The 13,610-nt window shown below is 40.5% G+C and overlaps 1 protein-coding gene across 6 annotated transcripts in view; it reads left to right on the top strand.

Annotated features, from left to right (window-relative positions):
• The window catches only part of RAB9A (RAB9A, member RAS oncogene family), a 47,930-nt gene extending 34,340 nt beyond the window's left edge, over positions 1 to 13,590 (top strand). For 5 of the 6 annotated variants that reach the window (XM_024569938.3, XM_053917269.1, XM_053917267.1 and 2 more), the window contains 2 exons: positions 7,853 to 7,946; positions 12,500 to 13,590. In XM_024569938.3, the coding sequence (XP_024425706.2) occupies positions 12,531 to 13,136 (606 nt within the window). In that variant the 5' untranslated portion in view covers positions 7,853 to 7,946; positions 12,500 to 12,530 and the 3' untranslated portion in view covers positions 13,137 to 13,590. The other variant, XR_008425993.2, reaches the window with a different exon arrangement.
• Positions 13,591 to 13,610: the final 20 nt, after the last annotated feature.

The following is a 13,610-nucleotide window of genomic DNA, read 5'->3' as shown; positions in this document are numbered from 1 at the left end:
TCACTCTTTCCAGAGAAAAGCTGAAGCTCACATGCTTCCGTCCATACACTCATCCTTATTTCACATGTGGATCTAGGTGCATTTATCCCCTGCAGCTCCTTCATGGACTCCCAGTTAAGCACACTGTATATGTACACTGTCCAGTATGTACTCATGTACCAATATAAATTTAAACTAACTGAAATGAAATAAAATGAAACATTCAGATCCTCAGTTGGACCAGCCACATTCCACGTACTCTGTAACCACGTGAGGTTAGTGGATACGGTATTGGACAGCACAGATATAAAATGTTTGCATCAGTGCTGTCAGATGTTGCTGGTCTTTGTTTTCAGGATAGTTTAAGATTTATTGGGTTGGCCAAAAAGTCCATGTGCTTTTTCTCTGTAAAATAAAAGACACGTTTTTCATTTTCACCAATAACTTTATTGACTTGGATATTTTGAGTATGTTGGCTATCCCCTGCTATTGGTGTCTAGTGAGTAGAGGCCAGGGGTGCTGCTAAACATCTTCCAATGCATAAGACAGCCCCACAGCAGAGAATTATTTGGCCAAAATGTCAGTAGAACCAAGAAACTTAACAAACCACTTTTGACATGTTCAATCTGTCACAGCACCTTCTCCATACATGGCACAAATCTTTTTTGCGTTTCAGTCGTGTTCTTACCTTTCTTGAAATAATAAAGCATAATGTGCCCAAAATGTATATTTTCTTCCATCTTCAATATTAAACTGGCTACACAAAAATTCACCAATTTTGATAAGTTTTTTAAAATGCATGCTGGTATGACAGCTGTCACAATACAATCTAAGAAAATTGTTTTGAATGAAGTTAAAGACAACTAAGTACTACTAGTGCCATCGTACGGGAAAAACATAATTGACTTTTTGGCCAACACAACAGTTCCTTAACCGAGTCTGTTTTATCCTCTTCTCTTTCCCACTCTCTCCACAACTGTTAATGATTAGTTAGTAAACCCAGCTACAGACATGCCTTGTTTTAAGCAAAATTGTGAGTGATTAGTTAGTAAACCCAGCTACAGACATGCCTTGTTTTAAGCAAAATTGTGAGTATGTATTTCCTAAAAGTTTAATTAAATGACTCATCTTCACAAAAGAAACATAATGAAATGAGTTCTTTAAATATTGTAGGTTGAGCTGCTGTGATGTGATGTGTGGTTTGAGTTTAGTTTTTTCCTTCTTTGGCTGTCTCTGTGAGGTAATGCTCAGTGATCCTCTAGATAATTTATTTTGTCTGTCAGGTTGTGCCTCCAAGGTGGTCTATTGCAATGGTATTTTGTTTAATTCTTCCTCCCCCGCCCCGCCCCCGGCCAACTTCTTGTAGTAGAGATAGACTTACTGACTTCCTTGCTTCTTGCTCATACATCTCAGCAAGACAATCGTGAAGACTCAGCAGCAAAGAGTGGAACTAATTTGGTGAGACACACCTATATTAAGATATTATAAGGAAATAAGTACAGCTCTAGTGAAAAGTGAAATAATTTAGAGATTATCCATGTTTTTATTTCCTTGGTTAGTTTCTTTGAGCCTCAGTTTCTTAAGCTGTGAAATGAAATTAGCGGTATGCCTCTAACCAGGACACTCAGGGTGAATGCAAAAGGAATGCATGGTTTTGAAAAAAAAATCTCTTCCTCAATTTATACTAGGAGTGATAAATTCAATTTAAGTGTTTGGAAGTAAGAACTAGTCAGGGGCCACAGAGTATGTGTTTCAAAATCTGAAATTTTGAGAAAAGCAGTGTACAAACCCAGCCTGCTCTCCCTTTGGCTGCTTGTTAGAGGAATGTTGTTTTTTTTCAACCACCAGCTTCCTGTTGCAGTCAGTAGTACTTATTTTAAAGTGTTCTTCTTATTAGACTTGCAAGTAAGAATTGATTTTTTTGTTTCTTCCCGCACATTTTAATAGACCTCAAAAATAGAATGGGGGAAGAACTGATTGATTAGAGAAACAAAGAATTATAAGTATGGAAAGTACAAGTGGAAAAATAAAAATAGAATAACAAGAATAAAGGAGGAAGTAATTTACTTTGTTCTCAGTTTAGCACTTTTTTGGTACCTCACCAAATGTAAAGCCTGGTGAAAGATGTTGCAGAACAATAAAAGAAGAAATGAATGATGGCATTACGTGTTGTGTGTCCTTCCCAAGAGAGTTGAACAGACTCATATACAATTGACTAGTTAGAGCGTAAGTGATTGAGAACTGCAACAGAGGTGGAAATGATTAGGGCAAAGAGAAAGATTCGGCAGGGGAGGCACAGAAGGCTTCTTGGGTGAGGGATCTAAACTAGGCCTTTGAGTGACTAGGATTTTCATACCTGTCCAGGTGTAGGGAGGGGCCTCCCAAGCCGAGATAAGGGCTTGATCAAGGACTGGACGGTAAATGCCTGTGATAGGTTTGGGGACAGTGACTTGTAGGGATATAATTGAGACAGGCTTGTAAGTAAGGTTGGATAGGTCTTTGAATGCCATGCTCAAAATCCTGTATAATAAAAATAATGAAGAAATAAATGGGTTTAGCTATCTGTAAGAATGGAGACAGTTAAATCTATGACCAGTAAATATGTCTAGCTTTTTTAAAAAAATTTTATTTATTTATTTTTAGACAGAGGGGAAGGGAGGGAGAAAGGGAAACATCAGTGTGTGGTTGCTTCTCGCGCCCCCTCCTGGGGACCTGGCCTGCAACCCAGGCATGTGCCTTGATTGGGAATCGAACTGGGGACCCTTTGGTTCACATGCTGGCGCTCAATCCACTGAGCCACACCAGCCAGGGCAAATTGTCTATCTTTAATTAAACATTCCTGTTAAAGATTTCTCCATGCTTGGGTCTGACTCCCTCTTGGTTTATTGTGGTATTTGGCTTTGGAAACCAGCAAGGGGTCCGAGAAGGCCAGAGAAAAGGCTACTACTGATAAACTATCCATAAACATTTGACAGAGCAAGATATAAGTCCACAATAGAGTTGGAAAGGTAGTATTATGAAAAGGAAAGGGTTGACATACAATGCTCTCTTTTTATCTTTAGTTTTGAGGCATCTGCTGAAAACATGGTTCATTTTCCTTCCTGCCAGTGACCTACTTATCCAGGTTCCCATTGAGATTAGTGTGTGCCATATTGGTGTGTTGGTGCCAGCACATGGTATTGTAATCCTAAAATAGTATCTGTTATGCTTGTAACTGGTTTATGTAAAAGGACAATGCTGCAGGGACAAGGAGATTATTTGTGGCTCTGTGTAAATCTAATTTTAGGATCTTTTTGCTAATAAGACCTTAGGCCATATATGTGTGTATCCATAAATATATCTAACTCACCATAAACTCCATCTTTCTAGTATACGAGGTCTGTCCAGAAGGTATCCAGCCATGTAATATGAAAAATGGAGACATTTATTGAAGAAGATACAAGGTACAAGAAACACTGTACATAGGACAATGACACCTCAGTTCCCTTCAAAGTAGGCACCTAGGGACCTCACACAGTTCTCCCAATCACCATCAGCTTCCCTGTCGTATTTTCCCGAATCTCATCGACGGTCTGAAATCTCTTCCCTTTCAAAGGTGATTTTGGTTATGGGAAAAGCCAGAAGTCATAGGGTGCCAAATCTGGGCTGTAGAGGGACTGAGTCACCTGGGTGATTTGATGTTTTGCCAAAAAACTGCATGAAATGTGATGCATGAGTGGGCGCATTGTTGTGATGAGCTGCTAACCACCAGGTGCCCATAGCTGCGGGCTTCTGAATGATCCAAATAGTTTCCCCGGAGGAGAATGTTCAAGCTGCAAAATCTGACGCAGGTTTGTTGCTCTACTCAGTGACTAGTACAGTGAAGTCGTCATTGTTTACGTATGTGCATTTCAGTCCACTCTCCTTGACTGCCTCAATGTTATGCAAACCTTTCTTGTATAGTAACAGTGGTTGGATTTTTCTCAGCAGACCTCATAATACAGTCCAGTGGTTTTTAGTATATTCACAAAGTTGTGCAGCTGTCCCCACTCTCTAATTCCAGAATATATATACCTTCCCCCCAAAAGAAACCCTGTACTCATTAGCAGTCACTCCCTGTTTATGTCCCCTGCCCCAACATTCCCTGAAACCACAGATCTGCTTTCTGTCTATGGATTTCCCTATTGTGAACATTTCATACAAATTGAATTATATATGTGGTCTTTTGTGTCTGGCTTCTTTCACTTATTATAATGTATTTAGGGTTCATCCATGTCGTAGGACCAGTCCTTCATCCCTTTTTATGGCTGATTAATCTTGCATTGTATAGATACGCTTATTACCCATTTATCAGTTGATGGACATTTCGGTTGTTTCTGCTTTGGGACTATTATGAATAATGCTGCTATAAAACATTCACAAATAAGTTTGTATGTGGCCGTATGTCTTCATTCTCTTAGGTATATGCCTAAGAGAGGAATCGTTGGGTCATATGGTAACTCTATGCTTAACTTTTTGAGGAACCACCAGGCTGTTATTCATTATCATTGCATCATTTTACATTCCCATCAGCAGTGTATGAGGGTTACAGTTTCTCCACAACCTTTTCAGCTCTTGTTATGATCTGTCTTTTTGATTTCTAGCCATCCTAGTGGGTGTGAAGTGACATCTCGAAGTTTTTATTTGCATTTCTCTACTGGCTATTGATGTTGACCATTTTTGCTAATTTTTAAGTTGGGTTATTTATTTATTTTTTGTTTTTATTTAAAGATTTTCTTTATTTTTAGAGAGAGGGGAAGGAGGGAGGGAGAAAGAGAGGGAGAGAAACATCAATGTGCTGGAGAAACATTGATTGGTTGCCTCTTGCATGCCCCCAGCTGGGGACCTGGCCCACAACCCAGGAATTGAACCTGTAACCTTTCAGTTCGCAGGATGACACTCAATCCACTGCACCACACCAGGCAGGACAGGCTATTTATTTATTTTTATTGATTAGTTGTAAGAGTTCTTTATATATTCTGGATATAAGTCCCTTATCAGATATTTGGTTTCCAAATATATTCTTCCATTCTGTATGTTGTCTTTTCACTTTCTTGGTAGTGTTCTTTTAAGCGCACAAGTTTTTCATTTTGATGAAGTTTAATTAATTTATTTTTTGTTTTGTTGCTTGTATTTTTGGTATCATATCGAGTTATTTTTAATATAATCAGAGTTGTAGAAAAATTTAGGAAGCAATTATTCCTGAGGTCTGGTGCATAGCAGTATTTAAAGAAAATTTAAGAGATGATTTTGCCCTGACTGGTATGGCTGGTTGGCGTCATCCCATGGACCAAAAGGTCTCCAGTTTGAATTCCTGTCAGGGCACATGCCTGGGTTGCGGGCCAGGTCAATGTTTCCCTCCCTCTTTTTCTCCCTCCTTTTCTCCCACCCTTCCCCTCTCTCTAAAAATAAATAAATCAATAATCTTAAAAAAATAAAATAAAAGATTTCCATTTCACTTAATTGCAGCATTCAGTCAACCTAGACTTTAACTGAAAATGAAGATATTGATTCATTTTCATACAGTTTTGATATTTTAAAAAATATGACTTTGCCACCAAATCACAACTTTGAAAATTGAATTTGGTTTTGATTATTTTATGTTTTCTTGAGGACTTTAATATAAATCTGTAAGCTTTTACATATTGTGATCACGGTGTGCCTGCTACTTGGGTTTCTCACTCAACAGTATATTTCTGTAGTCCCATGTCTCCATATAGACATTTAGGTCATTTCTGGAAATCCTTCCTTGGCTTCTAAGGCTCTGCCTACTCCACGCCTCCCTTCAGTCCCATCTGCACAGAACTCTCCTCTCTCTCTGGACTCCAGGTGCTCAGGCCTACCCTGGACTCGCCCAGTGCATGCCAGGCTGCCTTGGCAGGACCTTGTCCTGGGCTGGTCCCTCTTCCTGGTTCTGGCTCCCTCCCCTCTTCTCACAGTTTTCTTCTGCCATGGAGCTCAGCTTGTGGTCAAACCCACTTTCCCTGGGTCAGATCCACCTATAGGAAAGGGAAGCAGACCTTGGTGAGGCTGTGTTCTAAGTCAGCATGCGGTGAAAGTGATCGTTGAGACATTGCTTTGGGATAGCCTACACTGGAAACTGGTGTGTAGTCTCTCACTAACACCGTTGAACACAGCCAGTTTCCCTCTGGCATTGGAAGTTACTGCTTTTCCTTTGACCGAGTGGCAGGTGAAGTAGCTGGCTATGTCACAGAATCATGGTGTAGGAAATTGACACCGCCCCCCCCCCCCCCCCCCATGGGTGGAATCACACAGAGCTCTGGGATACTCCTGAGATGCTCGGACAAAGGGCAGATTTACACATTGCATCTCTCACCAAAGGGAGATGCTGGGTAGAATCCCCTGTGCTGTTGAGGTAGTTCTTTGGTTTTTGATTGAATGAGAATAGTTGTATTTTTTACCAAGTACAGACTCTCATTTGTAGGACTTGCCACAGTTGTAATGCCATGGCTTTGGGTATGGATCATCACATCGTCCTCTACCAGCTCCCTGAGACAGGGTATGGGCTTGCATCCTCAGTGTCTGGCACACGGTAGGTGCTGAGACTGCCTATAGGTTGCATCCTCAGCACCTGGCACACAGTAAGCACTCACTAAGTGCTTGTTGAAAAACTGCTTTCCCAGCTCTGGGGTGGTACTTTATAGAGTTCTACAAACATTTGCTTGATGTTTCATTTAAAACATGTTTAAGCTATTAAAACTCTAATAAAACTTAGGTACACTCAGATGTACTTTATGCTACATATCAATGGATTGCCTACTGTCTGGTTAGCTTGATTTTGTGCAGATCTTGAAATAAAGCGAACAGTTGAAAGACTTACCATTGCAACTGCTTATTTTCATTATACCCGCTACAGCAACAGGAAAACCCTCAGAAATAAATGCCAAGGCACCTGAGCCTAGTGGGCTGAGTGCTGGGGCTTAGAGAAGTCTGCCACATTCTTAAGTCATTTCCACCTTTTACTAGCTGTGTGACTTTGAGCAAGGTGTGCCACTTCCCTGAGTCAGGATCCTCATCTACAGTATTGGTGATAAAGAGAGACTTGTGAGGAGTGAATGCACTGAAGCCGAGTAAGTGGCTTTTAGGGCTTAGTCAATGTTGGAGTCGTCGTTACCACAGGCACACCTCATTTTATTGCACTGTGCTTTATTGCACTTTGAAGATAGTGCAGTTTTTTACAAACTGAAGGTTTGTGGCAACCATTAGCAAAAAGGGTATGACTTGCTGAAGGTTCAGAAAATGGTTAGCATTTTTTAGCAATAAAGTATTTTTTAATTAAGGTATGTACATTGCTTTTTTTAGACATAATGCTATTGCACACTTAATATACTACAGTATAGTGTAAATGTAACTTGTATGCACTGGGAAACCCCCAAAATTCGTGTTACTTGATTTATTGTGACATTCACTTTATTGCGATAGTCTGGAACTGAATCCTCCATATCTCTGAGGTGTCCCTATATTATTACTACTGTTTTATCCTTAACTCCAAAATATCAAGGCTTTGGAGTCTCATTTTTCTCATTTATTGAACTGATAAGTTAAGAACTGCTATAGGTAAGTCCCACAAAAATGCCCTTTACTTTAAGGGGGGGGGGGGTGGGCTTGAAATCATTGGTCTAGATGGAGAGAGGCTGGTGCTTTAGCACAGGGAAACCTTACCATTGAATTTCATCTCTAGGGCTGGGAACCTTTGGCTTCCCTTGTCTGCCTGCATAATCCTCTTATTTGTTCCACTCAGAACTCTCACTGAAATTTGACTGAAGAAATGCCCATAAAAGAAACCTTTCTGTAATACCGCCAGTAAAGACTTCTTTCTGTGTTCATTCCACAGAAACTTCCTGCCCTCTTATGATGAGCCTGGCACAGTGGTGAATCTCTCTCCCAGTTGTCTGCATCTGGAGTGAATCTTCCCAAGAGTCCAAGAGGTAGGTACTATTGACACCATTGTCCTGTGAGCTTCAGGATGTCAAGTGGATTGCCCGTGGGTCAGCGTTCTTGGCCTTCGACACCAGGAACCAGTTCTCTTTTCTGATAGTGGCTTTTATTTGGTTCACCAGAAAGTTTTCACCTTGGCCTTGGCTGTCCAGAAAGAAGCTTCATGACACTCTTTGCTGCCTTAGCCCAACTTTTCCTGTGTCAGTTGGTGCCCTTCCCTCTCATGGCCCTTCCTTTTTCATTCTTTGTCTTAGCTTTATTTTATTCTCTGGAATATGATTATTCTAAGCCACTAAAAATTTGGGCAAATGTTGAAGAGTGAATGAAATATTTTACATTTCATCTTAACAAAATTTTATAGCTATCTGAGTGAAACTTGAAAAAGAAGAGTAGGCAAGTAAAATAACTTCTAGAATAAAACAATGATTAAAGTGTAGTATTTGAGTCCAGGAGTTTTACCCTAAAAAAGGTCATGGGCAGCTTTCAGGTGTAATTTCCCCTTTAAATTAAGAATTTAGCCCTGACTGGTGTGCCTCAGTTAGTTGGGCATCATTCTGCAAAGCAAAAGGCTGCCGGTTCTATTCCCGTTCAGGGCTTATGCCTGGATTGCGGGTTTAGTCCCCAGTCAGGGTGTGTGTGAGAGGCAACCAATCAGTGTTTCTCTCTTACATCGATGTTTCTCTCCCTCTTTCTCCTTCCCTTCCCCTTTCTCGAAAAATAAATAAAATCTTAAAAAAAAAAAAAAAAAAAAGAATTTAGCCCTGGCTGGTATGGCTCAGTAGATTGAGCACCGGCCTGCAAACAAAGGGGTCACTGGTTCGATTCTCAGTCAAGGCACATGGCTGGGTTGTGGGCCCGGGCAGTAGTAGGGGGCGTGAAAGAGGCAACCACACATTGATGTTTCTCTCCCTCTCTTTCTCCCTCCTTTCCCCTCTCTCTAAAAATGAATAAATAAAATCTTTAAAACAAAAAGAATTAGCCGCTAATGGGAAGTCACATCTTTCATATTTTAATTCTTATGTTTACTCTTACAAGTATGAAAACAGATTGAATGTACATTGTTGAGCTGAGCTTTCTAATTTTTTTCTTTGCAGATGATGATACTTGAACAATTAAAGTCGGGTTTATGACCTATGTAGTATGCTTTTCTTATTCAGATTTCCTTATAGAGTTTAGTTGAATGCTAAAATTGTATTTTAACCTTGGTGAAGATTGTTGCATTTGGGCAATCATTCCAAACTGTGGATTATAAAAGACTTGACATTATATTGTAAGGTAAGTTCAGAAAATAATGTAGCAGGATATTTTTATTCATTCAGCTTATACTAAAGAAGTTTCAAAGGATTTTATTTTTACAAAAGAAAAAGGAGCCATTTTAAATGTCTGTAAACTGATTATGGTTATGTTAATGTATAGATTTCATGAAGCTGCTTTTTGTTAGATGTCATTGGGAAATGAGATGGTTTATGCAATTTCTTGTATCAGCATGTGTGTTTATATACAACACTATAGTTAGAATCAGAGAGGTGTGTACATATTTGTTGTTTTAGTCAATGCCAACATATTCCCAAATATCTGGAAGTCCCCAAATTTTAGATGGGAAACATAAGCATTGTGCACTAATTCCTGCTATATGAGTGTAGCATTCCACAAATTTGGTTGGTCAGAATAATGTCACAAGCTAGGAAATCCCACATCATGGAAAAAAAAAAAAGAACTATCAATGTGCCATTCCGAAGTTAAAAATGACAAATCCCAAGGAACTTCTAAGACTGTATTTGGTAGACATATGCAGCCAATCATCTGAGTGGAGGTTGTTAGATTGCATACTCTGTTTATAATTTGATGTAGAGAATCTAACAATTCTGTGCTATGCAGTGAAACTTGGTGTCTGATAAGGCACTTATAGACCTATTAAAATACTGGGATACGTGATAGACTAGAATTATGCACACCTGTTACGCCCTCATTATGCAACCTGGGCCTTTTGTGCTCACATACTGTAAATATTGTGTGGAAGGGACAACCTTGGGATGGGGGCTGCTGGGACGGTTTCCAGTGTTGGTGATGACCGTGCTGAGCAGTTCTGCGGGCCCAGCGGTTAGTTAGCGGTGAGTTCGGTGGAGTGGGGTGGAGTGGGGTGGGATCCCCAGCAGAGGAACAGTCTGTGCCAGGGTAAAGGCAAGGGAAAGTGTGCCCTGAGCAAGTGGAGTTGAATTTCAGCTGCATCTGACTGCTTTTCCGAAGGACTGAAGCCAAGAATGGGAGCAGGGCCAAGAGTCTTGCCTCAGAAGTTGGACTTGGACTTGCATCTGTGGAGAACTACTGAAGAATGTTAAGGAGGGGTCATTCAACAGCTACTTTCCCCAAGTCAGAATAGTCGGTGTGCTTTCTTGGTTTTGTTTCTCCTTTTTCTGTTAGTTCAAGTTGTTTAAGCAAGATTGCAAAGAATTAAACAAAGGAACCTGTCCAGTACAGTGTTATATAAGGCAGGAAATTAAAAGGCTTGAGATTGTTTCAATGTCCTCTTTAACATTTAGTCTGGGCATTGGGCTGAGTGATCCATTGGCAGTCAGAACTCTCCAAGAGGTATGCGCCCTAAGTGCCTCATGCTTTTGTTGGCCAACTTAAATTGTATTAATTATTAGCAGTAATTACTATAGTAATAATTGAAAAGAGCCAGTAGGAGTCAGGGACAAATTGCTACAGGTTTTACCCGAACAGTATATAGCATGTATTTGGAAATACAGAATTGTTGCATGTTATAGGAAGTGTTCAGTTATGTTACACTGGGTCATATTTGCATATAACCAGGAGATAGCCAGATAATGTTTACTGCAGTGATTCTGCAAATTCATCCTAATAACACCACAGCTATTGTTCATGTCTTTACTGCCTTCCCATTGAAGGGTTCGTAACGTGTACTCTCATGTTCAGGGTAATTACCGTTTTTGTTCTAGAGCTATGCTGTCAAATATAGCTGTTGGCCCTCTAAATATGGCTATTCAAATGAGTTCAAATTAAATACAGTTTAGAATTCAGTCCTTCACTCCCTGCAGCCCTATGCCAAGTGCTCTGCAGCCACGTGTGGCTGGTGGCTGCTGTCGGACGGACACTGCAGGTTGAGGACGTGGCCACCAACTGCAGCGAGTTCTGTTAGCACTAACGGAAAGCCTGTCTTCTCTCATAACCTTTAATATGCTAAAAGCCCCTTAATATTGACATACTAAGTGATATAATTTGATTAAAAATAACTGGGGAGAAGGGAGAATTGGGAGTTTTGGAGGAAATAGGATTTGCCATACGTTGAAATTGGTGAAGGTAGGTTTAGGGTCCATGGGGCATCATTATATTATTATTATTATTATTCAGAAATTTTATATATATTTGAAATATTCCATAATAAAGAACTAAAACAGGAGCTTAAAAAGGAACAACACTTAGAAGCAGCCGTCTATAAATGGGCAGCTGAAATCCCTGCCAACAGGCTGGTGCCTAGAGTGTAGGAAAGTTTTTACTCCTGCCCCACGGTCTCCCCTAAGGGATACATATAGCACCATGTTTTTATTTAAGGTGTACCTGATTCCCCCTCGAAACTCACAAGTAACATCACCGGCTTGTACTTGTTAAGTTGGAAATGCCCAAGTGAGTCTTGTGAGTAGAATGTGCTATAGTACAATATTATATTAAAAACTCCGTGCCCTGGCTGGGTAGCTCAGTTGATTAGAGCATCGTCCTGATACACCAAGGCTGCGAGTTTGATCCCTCGTCAGGGCTCATACAAGAATCAAGCAATGAATGCGTAAATAAGTGGAACAGCAAACTGGTGTTTCCCTGTCCCCCTCCTCTTCCCCTCCCTCTCTCCCCCCTTCTCTTCGTGCCTACCTTCTTTTCTCTCTCTAAAATAAAAATTAAAAAATAAAATATAAAAATCCCATTGCTACTGACATATAATTTTGGCAACCTCAAAGTAGTGTTCCTAATGAAGAGAATAGAGTTCATTTACTCAGTATTTGGCTTATTTTTGTTCACTGCCAAATCAGTCAGCTTCTGTCTCTGGTCTCCCAGTTACCAGCTCCTATGGTGAAAGCATTGGAAGAGAAGAAGCGGGTGTCCTTGAGAAAACCCCTGGCAGGAGGGGAAAGCCATCGGGGAACACTGTCACTGTGTCACCAAAGGGCTGTTTGAAGTTGTCAGAGAGACTTGCCTACTTCAGTCTCCTACTGTGTCTCTAACAAATGGTTGTAGGGCTTTTCTGTGAGTAGAGAGAAACGGTTGAGAGCAAGGTGCTTGGGGTCAGACTTGGCCTCAAGTGCCAGCTTCCGTGAGCTGAGACCCAGAGGAGGGGAAGAGTGAGCCCTCACAGCTGTTGCAGGGGTGATGGTGGAGTGCTCCCTAGATGACAGCTCTCGCTGCTAGGTTGTCTCTGTGCAGAAAGTCATCGGGGCTCTGTGTTCATTTCCCTTAAATGCCGGTGTGCATAGACTCCTGGAGAGCAGAGTACAGGTTGAAGGGAATGTAATGGTACCTTTTTATTTTACAGGGTTCTGAAGTCAGAGATCTTGAGATTAATAATGGCAGGAAAATCATCACTTTTTAAAGTAATTCTCCTCGGAGATGGTGGAGTTGGAAAGAGTTCTCTGATGAACAGATATGTGACTAATAAGTTTGATGCCCAGCTCTTCCATACCATAGGTGTGGAATTTTTAAATAAAGAGTTGGAGGTAGATGGACATTTTGTTACCATGCAGATTTGGGACACGGCTGGTCAAGAGAGATTCCGAAGCCTGAGGACACCCTTTTACAGAGGTTCTGACTGCTGCCTGCTCACTTTTAGTGTCGATGATTCTCAAAGCTTCCAGAACTTGAGTAACTGGAAGAAAGAATTCATATACTATGCAGATGTAAAAGAGCCCGAAAGCTTTCCTTTTGTGATTTTGGGTAACAAGATTGACATAAGTGAACGGCAAGTGTCTACAGAAGAAGCCCAGGCCTGGTGCAGGGACAACGGCGACTACCCTTACTTTGAAACAAGTGCAAAAGATGCCACGAATGTCGCAGCGGCCTTTGAGGAAGCAGTTCGAAGAGTGCTTGCCATGGAGGATAGGTCAGACCACCTGATTCAGACCGACACCGTCAGTCTGCACCGAAAGCCCAAGGCTAGCTCCTCTTGCTGTTGATCATTAGGCTGCCCCATCATTCTAACCAACTCACACATACATACAAATAAACACGGGGTGAGAGGAGAATTAGCATTTGCAGCAGCGGATCATCTACTTGTAAAATTAAACTAATCATATTGCTGCTTCATAATTGGGTGGGGGAAGGGACACACCACTCACAGAAGAACCTATTTACTCAGTAATGGCATCTTACATTTATAAATTGTTAACGGTTGTCTAATAACATTTAATTTAAATATGTAAGTTACAGTGCTAATAGATGACCAAGACTTTAGTTATGATTAAAAAAAAACACTTGAATATTCTAGAAATTATTGCTCTTTTCCTGGGAAAATGGAAAACTACTTTTTATATATGTATATTTTTATGTAATTAGCATTCTATTCCTGGTTTGGGGGTAAAAGTTTCCTAAAGCAATAATGTTAGATATTAAAGATTAAAATTGAATGCATTTGCACTGCAGTGATTTCA

This window comes from Desmodus rotundus, chromosome X (genome assembly GCF_022682495.2).
Source record: "Desmodus rotundus isolate HL8 chromosome X, HLdesRot8A.1, whole genome shotgun sequence".
In the NCBI taxonomy this organism is placed as follows: domain Eukaryota; kingdom Metazoa; phylum Chordata; class Mammalia; order Chiroptera; family Phyllostomidae; genus Desmodus; species Desmodus rotundus.
The sequence above is the reverse complement of the archived record's forward strand: the minus strand, read 5'-3'. Positions and strand labels throughout refer to the sequence as shown.